The 20,121-nt window shown below is 33.0% G+C and overlaps 1 protein-coding gene and 1 pseudogene across 5 annotated transcripts; one reads left to right on the top strand and one right to left on the bottom strand.

Annotated features, from left to right (window-relative positions):
- Nucleotides 1-3,841: 3,841 nt before the first annotated feature.
- Nucleotides 3,842-10,321, bottom strand: LOC111274973 (protein SCAR3-like). Of its 5 annotated transcripts, none has more exons than XR_016334113.1 (10): nucleotides 9,651-9,865; nucleotides 9,283-9,446; nucleotides 8,431-8,554; nucleotides 8,169-8,301; nucleotides 7,778-7,845; nucleotides 5,217-7,695; nucleotides 5,003-5,107; nucleotides 4,308-4,425; nucleotides 4,111-4,217; nucleotides 3,842-3,990 (listed from the first exon to the last, which is right to left on the bottom strand). XR_016334113.1 is itself a non-coding variant. In XM_089755278.1 (10 exons), the coding sequence occupies exons 1-10, from the start codon at nucleotides 10,102-10,104 to the stop codon at nucleotides 4,176-4,178; spliced, it is 3,387 nt and encodes a 1,128-aa protein (XP_089611404.1). In that variant the 5' UTR covers nucleotides 10,105-10,321; the 3' UTR covers nucleotides 3,842-4,175. The 5 variants fall into 5 exon arrangements, 3 of the variants coding, with proteins under 3 accessions (XP_089611404.1, XP_022715765.2, XP_089611405.1); XR_016334112.1 differs by having other exon boundaries at nucleotides 4,318-4,425; XM_089755278.1 differs by adding an exon at nucleotides 10,075-10,321 and having other exon boundaries at nucleotides 3,842-4,217; nucleotides 4,318-4,425; nucleotides 9,651-9,784.
- A 5,284-nt stretch (nucleotides 10,322-15,605) lies between these two features.
- On the top strand, nucleotides 15,606-17,141 carry LOC111274235 (epidermis-specific secreted glycoprotein EP1 pseudogene; annotated as a pseudogene).
- The last annotated feature ends 2,980 nt before the right edge of the window (nucleotides 17,142-20,121 follow it).

Raw genomic sequence — 20,121 nt, 5'->3', positions numbered from 1 at the left:
TGCTATGCTATCTTTTTTAGGTTTCAATGGATTTGATGAAAAAGTTGTTGCAATTCCTTTTCATCAATTGCAAATATTTTGTAAGGGAAAGTAGTTTGATATGGGCTTAGTCTAGTCCTTTTCTTTAATAAAGGATTCTCTTTAAAATTAATTAATGCAAAAGTTGCCTCAATTGCCTCACCTTTTCCAATTATATAATGTAGACAAAGAAGCATTTTCGTTTCTTTTAGTTGGAAAAAAGAAGCACTTTTTCTTTTCGATGCTTTGGATTTGGAACACCCTTTTCACATAAAAAAATTAAAGCATTCATAAAGATTAAAGTAAAAAAGATATCTTTATGGCAGCACCCATCTATTAAGTCATGAGCTCATTGCCTTTTTTTTCTTTTGTTTTTTTATTTTTTTATATTAATGATAAAATTTCTTTGCAAAAACAACCCAAAAAGAAATTACTAGGAACAACTTGTGGGTTCTTATGTTTTACTTTTTTTTTTCTTTTTGATGCAAACAATTTATCATTTCCTAGTGATTGAATTCTTTCCTTCTGATGGCAAGGAAAATTTTAGGGATAAGATTTTTATAAAAAAAATTCATGGAGTTGCACCCTTTCTATAAGACAAGTTAGGGTACACCAAGTTTTAGTCTGTTCAAGTAGAAAATTTGATGAAAACAAAAAATAATATGCCTTATGGTCCTTATCCCAATTTCATTTGTTTTTCTTACACCAAGTTAAAATTTATGTGCTGTAAACTCTTTATTTCATCACATTTATTCTTTGAAAAAAAAAAAAAAAGATGTTTGGTTTGGGTTAATCCCAAGAAAGAGTGCCCTAATCAAGTTTCTTAAGATATTTTTGTTGTAGCTACGATGGAGATGAAATTAAAGATTTAGTAGCATGAAGCTTGTTGTTGTGGTTCTTGATTCTATCAAGTTGCTTTAATAAAATAAATTAATTGAGAAGTCTCTCTCCATTTTTTAATTGCTTTATTTAGTCACTTTTTTTTTCCTTTGCCAATCGATGCTAGGTAGTTTGGGAGCTTTGTTAAGGCAAATGCAAAACTGTAGAATTAAATATAATAAAACAAAGTTGTTCAGTAAGATAATGTAAAGCCTGATATAGATGCATGTATTTTCAATCTTTTGTTGTGAGAGAATTACAGTACATTTCTTAAACGTGGGAGCAGTATCTGGCCAAGCCAAAGCCTGGTGGAACCCATATCTCAGCTTTGCCCGCATGGCAAAGGCTCGAAGAAAAAAGGGTTTAGCCTCATATTTCAATTGGGTACTTGGTGCCACTATTCACTAGAAGACTAAGGAAAGAATTTAACTTGCTTTCATTTCCATTATACAATTGGTAGATGGGATTGGATAACCCACCCAGGGCATGATCCAGTGGCAAGGGCGAACTTGAAAGTCACTGTATTTGTGCATGGTCCGAATTTGATTCTTGCCTCCCTTATTTAAGAGGAGAACCATTACGGTAGAATGTTGTACTAGTTTTCCGGTTTGGCAAGGAGAGATGAGTCCAAAGACCCTTGCCTTCCAGGTCTCCGTGAAAAAGGCTCTTGATTTAAAATGTTTTTTAATATTATGATCAGAAATTCACAATTGATAATCAAAATAATAATCTTTATTCATTCTTTTATATTAGTAATTGTGTCATCATGGATTTTGATATGTATTTTTGATAGATTTAATTATTTGTATATTCTAGTAGTATAAAACATAAAAATTTATATATTTATATTATGTTTTATATGAAAAATATGTATTATAATTTGTATTGATATATATTTTTTTTATTTTATTAAATTCATATATAATTATTACTTAAATTTTAAATTATATCACTTTTATATTTATTTTTTCATCGTATTCGTATTATGTTACTGTGTTATATTTTAAATCAATAGATTTAATTTTTAATTTTTCATGACATTAAAGTTATTGATATAGCTATTATTAGTTCTTACAAAATTTGGATATAAATTAACTAGGATACAATTTTATCCATATTCTTTTTTTTTTTAATTATTAACTAATGAAGTCCCTTTGTTCTTTAAGTTTTTTCTTCTCTCAAATTTGCAGCTGGCTTCTATAGTCTGAGTTGGTGTTGTGGCGTGTGGCTCGGGCTATCCATATTTGACTATTAAAATGAAAAATAAATAATATTAAAATAATAACAAGTTCTTAAATTTTATAATTTATTTAGATAAACTATTATAATATTGTTGTATTTAAATACATCTTTTAACTTTGAATTTACAGTTAAATAAACTCTTAATTTTTAATTTATATTCAAATAAACTTTAAACTTTTAATTTGTATGTAAATAAATAATTAACATAAATCATTCTTTTATTTGAAATAAAAATTTATTTGGATAAAAATCAAATTATAAAGATTTATTTAAATATAATAAAAATATATGAACTTAATTAAAAAAAAGTTAAATAGTTAAAGGGTTTTTTTAGTATTTTAGTCAAAATAATAAATTAGGTTGCCATTTGTTAATGAGAACTAAATTTTAATAGGTTTATATATATATATATATATATAAAATAGGCTATAGTTCAAAAATAAGAAAAATGATAGTAAATGCTGAGATTTTAAATTTATTAAATATTATTGTTAAAATTAATTATATGAATCAATTAAACTAAATGTAAAAAGCTCATCAAATTATTTTATAAAAAAAATTATTTGTTCCCATAATTAAATTTATGATCTGATCACGCCCTTTCTATAAATTCGCAGAAAAAACAATCCAAAACAATTAATTAGGTAACGTTTCTGGATCTAAGAAAGTACAAACCCTGTCTTTGCGAATTTGTAAGTCTCGTGTGTTTTGAATTTGGGTGTGTATGTCAATTTTATCTTTGAATTCTACGTACAGTTTTTTTTTTTTAAATGTTTATCTAGAGCCTTTTGACTCGTGTAATTTGCTATGAAGCAGCAGCTGCTACATGCAACTTGCAAATAAATACGGTTTCTTAATTCACCCGAGAATTTGTGGGTTGCAGTTTTGAAAGATGTTCTGGCTAAAGCCAATCTAGGGTTTAGCATAAGTAGGCTGGCATCAATTTTGTCAATTCTTATTCTAGTTTTGCTTTATTGATTTACTTGGTGTTGGGTTCTTATCCCTTGATTCTTTGTGGAAAAAGCAAATTAAACCAAAAAAAAAAAAAAAGCAGGAAAACCCAATATTCCAATCATTTTACTTTTTGTTGAAAGATTCTTAATCCACTTGATTGGTTTAGTTTGAAGGCTTTTTTTTAAGATTAAAAAAGCAAGAGATTTTAGATTAAAAAAGATGACTTCAATCTCACAACTAAATTGAAAACTTCAATGCAAAACACACGGAACGAAAACAAAGCAGTGATTCAAACCCAAGCTAGTGGCTGATCGTACAAGTAATTACGCGGGCGCTGCTCTGTGTTTGCTGCCGTTGAAAATTGCCTTAAGATGACACTTTAAGCAAAGACAGACAGGCAATTGCAATCATTATTTATTCGCTGTATAAACTGGCAGGATCCTTGTTATAAAGACGACCGGAGACTCCACCCTTTCGTTCTATTCAACGCGCAAAATGAGATGCTTCCTTACACATATCATTGACAGGCACTGAATAATTCATCTATATCAAGTTGCATTGTAATTTCCGAAACTAAAGTTTTTCCTCTGTTTTAATTATCAATCACTAGTTTATGTAATGTAAATGTTAAGTTTCGGTAGCAATAACCTTGCATCCTACACTCTGTACCAAATCCTATGATTCGTTATAGATTTGTTCTTAAGGAAATAACAATTCCAAGAAAAAAGAATAAAAAAAAAAAAAGAAACAACAGAAAATTGCGGGCACAGGTAGCGTCCCGCTTGAAATAAACTCGAAAATGAAAAACAGAACTCGTGAGACTACCGTCTTCTCATGCATTATGCATGAATCATTCATTGCCTCGATGTTGTAACTTACATCACGACACCTAAATACCTGTTCGAAACATTAACTATTCAAGAAATGAATGCAAATAATCGCTACAGGATACAAGATGAGCCCCACTACCTAATTACAAGAAGAAACAAGGATTATAAACATGTCAAACAGCCTCACCCAAATGTGAAAACTTAAGACTGGGAGAACTTCCAATTATCTTCAGCACCCGTATTCAAAAATAATTAAGTGTCGCTCCAGTTGTCATCATCGTCACTCCCAACAGCCTGAACAAGTTTCATAATTATTAATTTGATGGTGTGATTCATAAGAGAACAAACGAAAAAAAGACCGAAGAGCCAAAAGGTGAAGAGTACAATTGGAAACCTGGCGAATTGCATGTGCTTTCTGTAAAATTGCAGTAATTTTGACACTCGTAGTGGGACCAGTAGTAGCAGTTGGTTTTGCAGTGACTGTGGGTCTTAGGCTGAAAGACTGAAATGACAAAGAATAAAAAGCAAGCAAATGAATTATAGTCCATCATTTTATCACGATAGCCAGTCCATTCTAAAGGGATACATGAGACCACACATTTAAATTGGGTGACTCATGATTAAAAGCAATGAAACAACATTCAATTTCTACCACACGAAGATATCATAGAAGTATCAAAATATTCATAATCAAAGAGGAACATAAAACGTGCTCAAACTATACCCATGGACTCGAGCTTGTTCCTATATCAAAGGCATTTCTTTTTCCTTTCTCCTTGTGTAGGAGAAAGAGAGAAGATGAGAAGTGGGAAACTCTTATATCTCAAAAACAAATCCTTATGGCAGATGAAATCAGTGTTTTTAAATGTGAAAATATTAACAAATAAACCATGAAATGATTAATGATATTTTAGCTATATTTACATAACTATTTTCTGCTTTTGTTTTCCAGGATTTGATCAAAGAAATTATTTCTTCAAGCAGCGAAATTATCATCTGTAAGGGTACATCCAAATTAAGGACCCATTATTCATTTGGATGATGGATAGCAACATATCAAGAAAGAAATGACTACTCACTTTAGTTCTGATCTGATACAAGAAATCTTCCTTTTCTTCCATCCCCCTGCCACCACTGAGCTGGTTTTCCTCTTTCTGCCCATTCAACTTCTCTTGGTTCACCAGCTGCATGCATAAAATTTTGGTGATTTATAAGCAGTTCCACATCACAACATTTTTCAATGTGAAATTTTATTTTAAAACAAAGAAAAAGATGACAACACTGTTAAAGTACCTTCTTCTCTGGTTTTAATGCAATTGCCTCATCATTTATTTGTTGTTGATTTACTGAGGGTGGATTAGGCTTCTGAGAGACAATAGATCCCAGAAGTTTCAGATCAAGCTCATGTCTGAGTGACTCTGATAAAGCATGTTGTCTATCTTCTGCCTCAGCGAAGCAGGGTTTTGAAACCTGCCATTGTGCAGGAGGAGGAGGTGGCAATGGTGTGAGCTCCATTGTATTTTGCAATTCTACTTGATTCTTTTGATCAAAATTGCTTTTGGTTTCATCATGTAGAACAGGGTTAATGGCATCAAAACTTGGGAGATCAAGCGACACAGATAGAGATGGCTCTGCACCGGTCCCAGGATCTATAGTTTTATTTCCCCCATTAACATGGATGCAACTATTGGCTACTTCCCCAACTTGTAAAGAGCTTGAAACAGATTCCATTGATGACAATCTGCTTAATGTATCATACAGCTCAGGGTCCTTGCTTTCAGGTGTTTCACCAGATTCCCACTGCTCAGAATTTGACTCAGAGCGATGACTAAGGCAATCATCAGACATATAAGGGGATGATCTGCAGAAAGTATCATCATCAGAGTCCGAAGCAACATCATGCACTGGAATAGAAGGTACTGGGACCAACTGAAACGAAGGAAACATGTCCCTGACACTTTCTTGATAATGATTCCCATTAGGAAATTGCAGTCTGAGTTTAGAAGTCTCAAATCCATCTATAGGGTTGAAAGATATTTTCATGTGTTCTAGTGGTGGAGAAGAAGTAAGTGAATTTACAGGAGATCCATTTCCAATCCGCTCATTGAAGGTTGTCCAAGGAATTTTCTGATATGATATGCCCTGGTGCCCATTCCTCTGCTCCAATACCTCAGTTTTAGTAGAAGTGGCTCGTTCTGATTCACCAGCATGTCCAATTGACAACTTTCTGCGAAAACCATTTACAAGTAAGTTATGGCCAAGTTCAAACATGCTAGATGAGTTGTCATCATTCTCCTCATCAGATTCAGCAGATATAGCTTTAACATTAGGATTGACTGGGCACTTGTTTCCCTGTGGCAATGACGTGTTTAGGCTCAAGCAAACACCATTAAAGTTATCAAGACCATTACTACAATGAGAACTAACATGCTTTTCAAGGTTGGCATCTAAATCAGCTATCGGGTGGGAAGTTTTCTCACTACATGAGCCTGGAACCTTCTTGGTACTTTCCGCATTCTCAACCACTGTACCCGAATTTCCTTTCGGTCCTTCACGCAAAGGCATAAGAGTTTGATTTGGAGGACCAAATGCTTCACTAGTTTTAGCTTCAGAACCCTGAGCTGTAGTTGATACAGCAAAATCAGGAGGTTTTGATGGCTGAAGTCCCAAAAGGCCACCATTTGTCCAGAAACCAACTGAATGCACACCATAAAATTCATTCTGGGAGTTTTGAGAGTCATTGACACCGTTTATGACACTATCACTTGCTGGATCATGCTTATCGGAAACTGTGGAGCCAGAGGATGATGATGGATCACAGATGACAGATTCCGCTTGTGAACCATTACGAATTTCATCACTCATGCATAATTCAGTACTTGGTGAATGGTCAGGATCAGAAGATTTACCTGAGATTTGAGGCATCTGTTCACTGACAAAATCCTCTGAGGGGACTGGATCAGGTAAACTCATGGACATCCCATTGTTTGAAATAATATTAGATGAGGATTCAGTTATAGATGGATGATGGTCTGCATTATCATACATAACAGCATGTATTTCATCTTCTCTATTCTCATTGCTAACGTTGTTAGCCCCATCACTCTGTTCCACTTCCCATTTTGTTTGGCACTCAACACCATTTTCAGAAAACTGTTCCACTTCTCGTTTTGTGTGGCACTCAATATCATTTTCAGATTCTGATTCTATTGTGTTCAGTGCATCCATGTAATCATCCGGTTCACTTTCAATTTCATCATTTTGGTTCTCAGTAGAGCTTGATTGGGAAGTATTCATGTCATTAAACAGGATATCCATTTGATGACCATTTCCAAGATTAGCAGCTCCAGTTTCCAACACATCTACATCAAAGTTCATCTCTGGAACTTCATCTCTATCCCAATTTCCTGCTTTGGACTCCACTATTTCTGCCTTTTCATCCCAAGTTACACAAGATGAACTTGGGGCAATCTGCTTTTCAGATGAACTATGAGAAACATTATCATCTATAAACCGTGTTTGTTCAACAGGAAAATCAGAACCAAGGGTATCAGTTTCTTGCATCAATCTGGAAGACACTTCCTTGGTTCCCTGTTCCTCAGGTTGCAAGGATGAACCTAGGTTGAAAACACATCTGATGTATCCAGAGCCAGTTCTTGAATCAAAAGAATTTGAATGCTCTCCCACATCAGATTTCCGTCCCAAGTCAACTGTAGATGCAGTATGAGAGGGAGAAGTCCGCCCATTAACAATCGAAGAAGTAAATTGCATTCTGCATGATCAAATTCAAAATGTTATGTCGTCTGTAAGAACGAGAGAGCACACATTGACTTGTATACATACACATGAGTTACCTGCCACCGTGGTTTGATAATGATGCACCACGTGATAGTTCGCCATTCCTATGGGATGATCTTCTTTTCTGTCCATTTTTGACAATTTTAATTCAGAAATAATTCCAAATTGAAGAACATGTATACTATTCAGTTGGAAAATGAGCCAGAAAAAGTTGTATTTACATAAGGAGTACCTCCATTTCATTGGAGTCCTAGAGGCAAACACATTCCTAGTAATCGTGGAGTGAAGAATTTCATTTGACTAAAGACTAAACTATTTAATTAATTAATTAACATGAATTGAGAGTCAATAATGAAAACCATTGTGAAAAATTATTCAAAAGGTAGATAAATGCTTCTCAAAATTGTCAAGATTCTAAGCCCGGATGGTTAATAGAGTAAATGATACCTCGCTTTTATGAGACTTCTTATCTCTTGGGACTTTATCAGCATGTTCTTCAATGGAGCTACCTGATGCTCTCCTAAAGTATGTTGGATCTGAATATCTCTTCAAACAAGATCCTGGGCCACCAGCATCAAATCTGATTGCAAAGAAGAAGTAAGAATCCAAAACAACATATATATATATATATATATATATATCTCACAATTACATTACTTGAGCATGCTTGTCATTGCTAAAAAGAGGGAGCGGATGTGAGTAACCATACTTGTCAAGCAAGTGCAGACGTGGAGGTTCGAGGCAAACTTCATAGGAATCCATAATAAATCGTGGCAAGTCATTGTAGATGAAATGATTTTTCTCATTGTGAATTCGAGGGTGCCATTCAGATCCTGTAAGGCAACTGATTTCCATAAAGATTTGAATAGAAAGATAAAAAGTTTCCAATAGCTGACACAAAATTTCAAATTTGCAATCAAAAGAAAAATCCAAACATGAAGCTTTTTTGTGTCTAAGTAAGAAACAACATGATCTTTTCCTCATATCTTGATTCTTAGACATACAGGTGTATTATTATGCAATGTCCTGGAAGAAAAAAATATACATATTATATGCAACAAAAAAATATATAAATTTGATAAAATAAACATTTTGAAATATTTCAAGGTCCATTAGTCTGAAATCAATGTAAACCTTCCCATGATTTAATTGAATAAAACGTGTTTTTCCATTGAACATGTTTCCAATGCCATAGATCTACTTTCAATATAGTGGTCTCCTTACATGAAAACTGCTTCAAGTGCCAGCAGAAACTGGCAACTGATACCATCTGATTGAGTACAAACGAGTTTCTTCTAGAAATTAAGTTCTTATTGACTATTTAAGCTTCAACCAAAAAAAAAAAAAAAAAGATTTCTTTTTGCTCTAATGTTATGTCTATCAGTGAACTTACGGTCTATGTCTTGCTGGTACTCAAATACATAATGACTAAAAAAAACAAGATAAAGTAGCGTGCAAAGAATTCATATATCTCTGTAATGGCAAAAACAATGTAAAAGAACCATTATCTACCAGGAAAATCAGAGGCTTTTCGAGCAAAAGAAGTATACAGAGGCCATACCAGCTGTGTAAGCAAAGTGTATATGACTTGTTTGGGCAAGAACAGACTTTTCAATTGGCGGAAGCGCAGCTTCAATACGTTGCACACGAATCATCAATTTATGACTTCTAGAAGCTGTGCTCATTACTTGCTCTTGTAATCCGTGAAAAACCTCAGCTGCAAACCTACAGAATAGCAACCAAACCACACCAATTAATTATCAAAGTCACAGCATCGAAATTTTAAAAGCAAATAATTATTAAAGAAGTATTAATCAAACTCTTTTGGCTTTCAATTTGTACTAAATGTTTGAATACTTAGTATGCAACTAAACAGAGAAAAAAATTGAGATTGTAAAGCCGATAAACCGAACAAAAGAGTATACGTACTCAGCAAGATCGCCCAATTGGCGCAAGATCCCAACGAGACCGGCAACGGCGACGCCGTCGAGAACAGCTTTAGGATCTTCTCTATTAACTTTCTTGTAAAGCTCCGGTTGACCAAGCCCGTGCTCATTCCTCACCTGAGCTCTAACCAGAGGCATTTTCGATATTTCTCTCAAATATTTCAAGAGAAAGAAAAAAAGAAAAGAAGATTTATGCACAAACAGAAGCAGCGTAGATATATATATATATATATATATATATATATATATTACTACAACTTTGAATGAATTTAAAAATGAAATGAATGAATAAATTATTATATTTCAAGTATTTTAGTTTGGTTTTGCGAAAGAGGTGAAAAAGAGTTGGTGGAGAGATTGGAGCAGCTTAACTGCCGAGAGTGAAGGAAAGAGGAAGAGGACATTACCAACACTGCAAGCCACTCTCTCGAAATCATTCCGTAACCACAGTCAACAGTTCAGTATGCCAAATTTTGTTGGTTGAAAAGACGGAATTGACCTCGATCTTCAAACGAATGACTCGGAGAAAGGGGTGTGTGTGAAATTACCGGACAGGGCTTTCAGGGAAGGAAAGTGGTGAGCATGATGATGATTATCTTAACAAATTCAAGCTAAAATTACTGTTTCAATTAGAATTTAGAAGGCTTTTGTTCTATTTTTCTTTTGTGTTCATTTATCCTATAAATAATTTAAATTTTTTTCTATTGAATCACAAATTCACAATGAAATATTAATGGACATTTTTTTGGAAATAAAAGTATAGCGGTCGTATGAATCGTTAATTTTGTCTTAGATTCTACATGTTACATTGATGCTATAAAGCGAAACACGTCAAATGGAAAAAAAGCAAGTCTTTTGTTTGATAATTCTTGTCATATTTCTTTTGGTCATGTTTGGAATTACGAATTAGTTAACTAGTTTAACTAATTAAACCCGGTATTATACGAAAAAAAAATTGAAACTTTGACGTGGGTTGAAGAATTTGAGGTTTAATAAAGTTAAATTTTAAATCATAATATTTATGAATTTTTTATATTTTTATGTTAAAATTTTTGTTTTATAAAATTGAAAGTTATCGCATTATAAAAAAAATATTGAAGTATGGCTTACGATTCCATGAAATTTCACCGAGAACAGATATTGAGGGCGAGAAAACGAAGTGAACCAAAATTTCAAAAAGTTCGTTGGTTGACCAGAAATGCAAAACCAAATCTGAAGCAAAACAATAATTATGGGAAGGTTTAGGTTTAACCAATAACCAATCACATCTTGGCACCTGCCTATGAAAAGTAACAAAATAACGGAAAGAAAATCTTCCCAACATTTGGTCACTTTGTTATCTAGAAGAAGCCTTTAACTGTTTGCTTCTATAAGTGAACATGATCAAAATTTGAGGAAAGAAATTCATATGTTTCACATTTTTTGTCTTAAAAAAAATTGATACATACATAACTAATAGTAGTCCCTCGTTTAAATTTTTTTAATGTTTCTTGATTAAAATGAATCTCAAATTTCAACGATTTCCCAAGAGGCCAAATATTATTATAATGTTAGATTCCACCAAATTTATTATTATTGTTTGCCAAGTAATAGGATGATGAACAATTTTTGTCGGGTGCGTAGAGTTGACCGGTACCCCATGTGAGGTACAGTGAAAGGTTGGAACTAGGGAAGTAGCTTTGATTTGGTTCATCGGCCTAGAATCTTAATGTCAATTTGACAGTCAAGATTGTTTCTACTAATACATAATACAATTGTTTGCAAATTGTTAAAAAAAAAAAAACATGAATTTAAACCACCGATTCTTTCCAATTACACTACCTACTCCATTAACAATTTCTGGTTATGATTCTAAATTCCTAATTAATGTAACTTCTTGTTGTTAGACATAAGAAAAGCATGTTATGATTGAAGCATAAAAGGTTAAAGCATGCTATAATTGAAGCATTTACATTTCTTATGCGTGCCATTGTGTGAAATTATTAAGTAGCAACTAGCTAATTAATTGTAATACCATATTTTTTTAGGCTGTTCTTTTTAAAGTGCATGGATATTTTATAAAACTATCCTCCTTTAATCGCATGTTAAAGATGATGTTGATAAGAATTTGTTTACTCTAAAATTAGGACATATATTTAAGATCTTTTTAATTCATTTTCTAAAACATTCTTTTGAAAATACTATATGCAGATTAATATCTACAAAATTTTCTTTTTTTTTTATAAAAAAAACTGTAATTCAAAACTGATTCAATATCTACCAGCTTTTGATTATTCAAGAATGAATTTTATTATCATTTATTGTCTCTTTCTTTTCTATGTAATAATTTCTTATCGTTGGGAGATTCTTATTTGGTTACCAGTTATAAGACATATACCTCGATCTCATACACCTGGTACGTGTTATAAGTGTTGACCAAGGTGAAAAAAATTCCTGTAATTGACCAACTTAACGTATGGCAGATCAAGTACGTTGTTGGATCAAAACACGGTGTATGTATATAATTATATTTCTAGCCTTGCACATGTCTACTCCTCATTATTAAAAGCATTTGCCTACCCAATAAAATAATCCAGGGCAAACCAACAACATTATGAGATTCCATCCAAACCCTCCTCCTCCTCCTCCTTCTTCTTAAATAAAAAATAATAATAATAATTTCTATTTCAAAGAAGAACTTCAGAAGGAGATGGACCCATAAATTAAATGACCTTCATCAATGCTAGCTAGGACGACTCAACATTTCATCAGTTTATTTATAATTTTGTACAGCCTCTAGGTCAGATTTTTCAAGTTTCTCTGTGTATAATCATATCCATTTGTTTAGTATAATTAAAGAATTAATTATATGTTCTATCTGCATTAGCATGTACTGATAATCAAGAAAATAGAATATTTTCGATCGATGTACTCAATCAAAGCCTAAATTTTTTTCCTCGATTCTCTTTACACTTTCCATCCGCACATTGTTGGCATCCTCAAATTCAGCTAAACTGTAATCATTAAGCAAATTGCACATAAACTAAAAGAACTCCCTTATTAAGTTCTTGACCAACAAAAAGATTGCTCTGATCCATGTTATCAGCGATGGGAATGGCTGAAAAAGCAGCAATCTCTGTCAATGATTGCACATCAACTACAGCGGTTTTAGGATAAATCCCACTAGGAATGGTCGGATAAAACGTTAGCAAATGCCACCCATGAAACCCACAATATAAGTGTCCTATTAGAGGGAGGGGAGCCCCATATCCTTTCAGACAACCTTGTCCTAACTTCCTTAGCATTTAGCCTTGTACGTAACATTATTCTTCTCGTAAATAGACATTATCAAATTATGTCAATGTGTCATTTTCGCCTTGGTTATTATTAGAAAATTAAAGAAAAAACCCATCTTCCTCAAACAAAATTTTCTATAGTTTCCAGGACAGAAAGGAAAGAAACCAAACAAGGGAGTGGGCCTAAACTATTGAAGCAATAGAGAACAAGATAGGAGTGGGGAGGGAAGCAATAAGTTTGGAGGAGAGCATGCAGCCAATGAGGTGCAAAGCTATCTGCAGATCCAGTTCAAGGAGCAGGATTTTTAACACGACCTGAAATTTTCATAAATAAATTTGTACTGCAACTTCGTGTCACATTAAGATTTCGTGTACCGTTAGCAAATGCCACCCATGAAACCCACAATATAAGTGTCCTATTAGAGGGAGGGGAGCCCCATATCCTTTAAGACAACCTTGTCCTATCTTCCTTAGCATTTAGCCTTGTACGTAACATTATTCTTCTCGTAAATAGACATTATCAAATTATGTCAATGTGTCATTTTCGCCTTGGTTATTATTAGAAAATTAAAGAAAAAACCCATCTTCCTCAAACAAAATTTTCTATAGTTTCCAGGACAGAAAGGAAAGAAACCAAACAAGGGAGTGGGCCTAAACTATTGAAGCAATAGAGAACAAGATAGGAGTGGGGGAGGGAAGCAGTAAGTTTGGAGGAGAACATGCAGCCAATGAGGTGCAAAGCTATCTGCAGATCCAGTTCAAGGAGCAGGATTTTTAACGCGACCTGAAATTTTCATAAATAAATTTGTACTGCAACTTCGTGTCACATTAAGATTTCGTGTACCAACCAAACGAAGCTTAAATATTTACAATTTCTGGATCTACAATGCTACCGCTTCAAAGTTGAATTCTAAATCATTAATTGGAATCAAGAGATTTGAAGATTTTTAGCCTTGATATAAAGTTGAAACTCACGAGGAGGGCCAACATCTTGGTCCAGTTTCATATATGATGGACTTGGGCGATAGATTATTAGGCCTACCAGTCTGGGGCCAATGACTACAACAAGTGAAGGGAGATTCCATGGGGATGAAAGCCGGTCTCATGTATAATTAATGGTTTCGTTAGAATTTATGATTCACCAAATGTACATTTACTTTACGTTATGTTTAAATAAATATTAATAAAAAAAAATTTTTTTAAAAAAATGATATATGTAATCATTGTTTGGATAATTAAAATTAATAAAAATAAAAAAATGTTAATAATTATTATTTGGTTAAATAGTGAAAAAAATTATTTATTATAATAATTTTTTTTAATTATAAATTTTCATTGCCTGTGATTTTAAAGCATTCATAGATCATAATATATTTGTTATCTTATTTGGCCTCACAATTATTGCTATATCAATTATTTTTAATCAAGTGAAACAAAAAAATATTTTATAAATATGCATTGATGAATTTTCAGCTAGTTTGACATTTCATAAACCCAAAAAATATATCTATTTGTATTCAATCATTCATCAAAATCAAATCACTAAAAAATTATAAAAAAAAATTTATATTGAAAGATATATATGAAACTTACTTGAAAAAATAGACGGTTTTAAAAAAATTATAGAATGAGTATGATCTATTTAAGTTTTTTTATTAGATTTTTAGTATTAATAAAAAGATTGACATAATAATTTTTTTATAAAAATAAAATTTTCAACTTTCCTTTTCCTAATTTTTTCTCTAAATTGGGATATTAAAAAATTGAATTTACAAGGAAAATCAAAGATTATTTTGTTTCCAACCTTTTTTTTTTAAATTAAATAGTTATTCAAACAAAAAAATATGAGTTTTGTTTCATTTACTTTCGTTTATTTTACTTTCCTTTCTTTTCTCTCCCTTCAATCTAAACACACCGTTAATTTGATCGCCTTAGGGGAGAAAAGGAGAATAGTTTCAACTTAGAAGAAAGTCGGCAGTGACGTTGCAAAGAATTGGAATGCACTAGCAAAATGAGACTGATCAGAAGCAATGCCCAAATCAAGGACGACTAACAAAACTAGAAGGCTGCAGTCATCATGAAAATGAAAAAGAAAGGGATCATGTTGATAATTTTTTTCCTTTTTTTTGGATAGTTTGATTCTCAGATCGGTTGCTTTGCCGGGTAATTCAGTCAATGATGCAGCATTATAAAACTGGTATTCCAATTCTCTCTTAGTAGTTGTTTTATGACCGAATCCACCATGTATAAAAACAGCTACTCATTCTTCTAAAACATAGAAACATCCAAAGACAATAAAACCGAATTCCATTCATTACTTTGCCATTTCCAAAACTTTGAGAAGTTGAAATGTTGCATTCGAGTCCAAGTCAAACAATAGCTTTACCAACGATAGAAACCTCCAAAGTCTAAAGTAACCATATCCTCAAATTTTACAACATAGTTTCACTAAAAGGGAAATTATGAAAAAGATATCTTGGTAGAAAATTGAATAAAGGTATATTAACAAGACCCATTTTACATTAACACTTCTCAAAAAAGATGTTATTTCTACTTTGAGAAAAAAAAATGTAAGAGTGTACTGCAAAAGCAAGGAGCTACTTTCGGATTCCTGTAGTAATAGTACTCTGATAAATGTCAAGTATAAGATAAAAGTTAAAGGTGGGTCAAAGTCAAATGCTATTGCTAATTCATATCACGCACATGAACTGAGGATAGTTTGATAAGCCATCGAAAGAGAACCGCACTATCAGTTTTGTGCCCATAGAATTCAATCAATTCTTCGCTATAAATTAGCCGTAAGTTGCCCAAAATGTAATCCACAAGGCAACAAAAGCCTTAATACCACCAAAATGCCTTGCCTTTTACCTGCATTTTCACTTCCATTATTCAGTATTCTCTTCTTAATCTTCTTCAAATGGTGCCAATGCCACTGTTCCACCCTCAAGGACTTTCAAGTATATAAATGAAGGTTACCTTGGAGAATACACTGTAGTAGTATTTTGCAGACTATCGTGCCCTACCCATTTATTTATTTCCATTCCAATTATGCTTCCACAACAGCACTCCTAATGCCTTTACCTTAGCACTACGAATGGGCAGCCGCCGGTCCGAGTCCATTATGAGGTGGGTCTGGGAAGCCAATCGAGGCAGGCCTGTTTGGTGAAAACGCCATATTAACCTTTGGGTCGGATGGAAACCTAGTTCTAGCCGATGCTGTTGGTATTGTGGCATGGCAAACGGGCACTGCCAACAAGGGTGTGGTAGGATGGAACCTACTACCAAACGGGCCCTGCCAAAGGTAAATTTATTTGGCAGAGTTTTGACCACCCAACAGATACACTTTTGGTGGACCAAGCTTTGCGATCCAATGGTCCAAAAAAACTGGTTAGCCGCATGTCTATAGTCGATGGCTCTGAAGGGCCTTACAGTTTTGTTATGGAGCAAAGGTATTTAAACTACAAAAGCGAGAATTTACCGAAGCCTTTGCTGTATTATAGGTCGGATGAGTTTGGAAATGGGCAAGGTTCCTTAGCAAGTCTCAAATTTTACTGCATATACAGACCGAGCAAGGCTATGCTTTCGAGCTGGGGTTCACATTTGACATAAAAAGTTCTAGTAGCTCAGAAACCTACATTTTGGCAAGGCCTAAATTCAATTGCACATATTCCCTGCTTCGAGTGGAATCGGATGGTAACCTTAAAATCTACACATACAATGAAAATGTTGATTGGGGAGCTTGGGACAACAGATTTAAGCTCTTTGATGGAGACGATCATGACAGTCTGTGCAAGTTACCAAAGAGTTGCGGTTCACTAGGAATTTGTGAGAACAATCAATGTGTGGCATGTCCTAGGCCAAAGGGTTTACAAGGATGGAGGAAAAGCTGTGTTCCGCCGGTATTACCCCCATGTAAAGGTGGTTCTAACGTGGGTTATTACAAAGTCGTGGGTGCTGAGCATTTCCCTAATGGGTATACAGAAGGAGATGGCCCCATGAAGTTGAATGATTGTAGAGTCAAATGCGGCAACGATTGCGGGTGTTTAGGGTTCTACAGGGTGGAATCATCCAAGTGTTTGCAAGTTCCTGGGCTTGGTACTCTTGTCAAGGTGTCTAATCCTGATCATTTGCGATGCCCAATTAGATTTCTCTGTCTGGAAACAGGAAAGTCGAAGCTTATATATACTCTATGGTTGTAATCATAAACAATCAAATCTTGGTTAAATTGATCATGTTCCAATAAAAATGTCATCTGTTAAAGACATCATGAAAAAAAAAATGTGATATTCCCTTATCTGAATTTGAAAATTTTTAAGTTTCTTTTTTAACAGTTTGAAATGTATTGTTCTACTTTTGATTATCTAACATTGAAAAAAATTGCTAAAAGCCTCTTTGAAATGATATCCACAAGCGTTTGAGTACCATTCGCGTTAGCTCGGAAGGCATGCGGAAGGGAGATGGAGACAGGCGTCAGCGAAGGTCCATTGCTTGGGTTCGACATCGAACAAACCACGCTGAAACTGTCAATTGGGCCTATTAAGTTGGGCCAAAGATGCTAATGTGCCTACATGGCCCACGGTTGGTTTAAGCTGGGTCAGTAACAGCCTGCTCCACCATTTAATCACCTAATTAAGTTTTCTCCTCAAATTTTCATTTTTTATCTTCATCAACTTTTATTTGGACAAGATTTAGTACATCTTTTTGGTTCAAATTGCTAATGATATCTGTTGTCTACTACTCAACAATAACAGAAGAAAGTTTAGAATTATAATGGGGTTCAAAATTTCAAACTTGATCCACTTTGATTGGAAATGAATCTATTCCAAGTGTCAAATGATTTGAAAGAATATAACTAATGAATTGTCATTGTGGTTGAATTGAATTTTAATTCATTAATAACTATATATACCGTTGAGATGATTGAAACAGAATCTAACTTAATTGATGAAATGTTTTACTTCCCTTATTCACATATGGGGTGAAAATTTGGTATCATTCGTTTATTATTATTATTTTTACTTGATATTACCTAGTTCAATCAAACTTAAAATAGTCAGTGACTGGTGAGAGATAAAACTAAATTTAAGATTGTCTTAAAAAAATTAGAACATATAATATTGGATGGATTGCATATACTTAGGGTCCACGATAGACTAGAAGGTGCACTCAAAGACAAATGGAGAAGAGATGGGGGCCCATTCACGTGGATTGGCTGGTCTTTCTGTTAGATAATCTGAAAATAAAATATTAAAGAAGTTGGAATATTTTATCACTATGTAGGTAGGTTAAGACAATTAAAAGCTGATGCATTCATATAAGTTTGATAAAGTGATGAATTTGAAATTTCATCTCTCCAATTCTCCCGTAAGTTAGCCTTTGCTTTTCTTTTTGAACGACTAAACACTGCAAATTGCCTCTATCATGGCCCCGCCCTGCCTTGTTTTGGGAGAGCTCACACATTTGTTTCATTTCAATTAGCCTTAATTTGCAAGAGTTTTGATCCCATGTACTCTTATCAGTCATTGAATGACTAAACACAATACACCCTTGTTTCCGAATTGGAGTTTTATATCATGTCAAATATCAATCAAGGGAGCCCTTGTCAAAACACAAAGGTCTTACCATTTGATGAGTTTAGTTAAGGTGGGTGAGGGAAAGGTTGTGGGTTGCCCCCCGATTGGATAAATTTCTTTGTTATGGCCTAGATATGTTACAAAGTTCAAATATCTTCTTGAAAAATAACAATAATAATAATAATAAAAAACCCCCCAAAAGAAAGAAGTATACCTAGTGTTAGCTAGGTAGGAGAAAGGTGTAATTTGCATGATTATTGGTTTCCCCATTGTAGACTTTGAAATCCACTCAGGGTAGCTAGCTTGCTTCTGGCAATTTTTGAAGGGAAAAAAAAAAAAAAAAGAAAGAAAAAGGTTTATTAATATTGTGGTGGGCCTTAAAGACTACCATAAATGAGTAAAATATTGTCGTTAAATTACTATATATCTAATGCATGGAATATTTAATTTTGGAATTAGATTAAGATTACAATCAAAGCCTATAAGCTTGCTTTGGATATATATAAGTTAGCACTAATTTTTTTAGTTAATATTATCCTCTGGACTCAAATCATTAGGTAAAAATGACATCCTTTTTCTTTGCATAATTTAAAATAATATACCCATCTCTCATATACGTTAAATAATATTATTTGACTAACACCAAATTAATATATAATGTATAGTATGTGCAGTTTCATTTTAACCTTTGAGAACTTAGAGAGTATAAGTTTATTGTTATCATCACTTAACATTTTCTGTTAAAACTGTTTCTAGGAATATATTTTGGGTTAATTACTTTAAACATTAATTTTAGGTTGAATATTGTTATATATATAATATTCCCTTCCATTTCTAATTTTCACCGACCACCATTGGCATATATACATGGTTTTGTAACATTATTTAACATGATATTTATGAATCTAAATGTAATTAAACTATTATTATTATTATTATTATTATTATTATTATTATTATTATTTTGATATATTGAAAATGAAAGATTCGGACCAATCAATAATAAAATATATGTACTAATTATTGAATCAAATAATAGAAGTGTAGTTGATTTATATTTTTATACGAATACATATATATATATATATTTAATATATTCCTAGAGATATATATATATATATATATATATATATATGGTTGCAACTTTTATCATCAAATAAATATTGAAATGGAAAAGACAAACTGCACGACACCATCAATCTCTTTTTTGCCAAACCCCAAAGCCATATATAGGCACCTCTTCCATTAACTTGCTATTAATTCTTTGAGAGACTGCCTAGCTAATTATAAAGTTAAGGAAATTTTCCAATTTCCTTAAGATACATAACCATTTTCCATTAAAGAGAGACTAAGAGAGAGAGAGAGTGAAGAAATAACACACACACACACAAAAAAGAAATATATTTTCTTTTTTACACTTGTATTCTTCAAAATGGAGTGAGCGGGTTGGGAAAATTTAAAAAAAAATAAAAAATAAATCGAAACGTAATATTTGGTTTAATTCAAATTGATTTATTATTTATTAAGTTGGAGTAATTAATCTTTCTTATTTGGTTCAGTTTTGGTTTATAAAATTAAAAATAAAATTATCCAATTTAAATTGTAT

This window comes from Durio zibethinus, chromosome 26 (genome assembly GCF_047325235.1).
Source record: "Durio zibethinus cultivar Kanyao isolate XHJ-2024 chromosome 26, ASM4732523v1, whole genome shotgun sequence".
NCBI lineage: Eukaryota > Viridiplantae > Streptophyta > Magnoliopsida > Malvales > Malvaceae > Durio > Durio zibethinus.
This window is presented reverse-complemented; position numbering and strand designations above follow the sequence as displayed.

Coding starts and splice junctions, on each gene's coding strand:
- LOC111274973 (XM_089755278.1), bottom strand. CDS start 10,104: ATGATTTCGAGAGAGTGGCTTGCAGTGTTG. Junction 7,696..7,777: donor TTATCAAACCACGGTGGCAG/GTAACTCATGTG, acceptor TTGATCATGCAG/AATGCAATTTACTTCTTCGA. Junction 5,108..5,216: donor CATTAAAACCAGAGAAGAAG/GTACTTTAACAG, acceptor TTATGCATGCAG/CTGGTGAACCAAGAGAAGTT.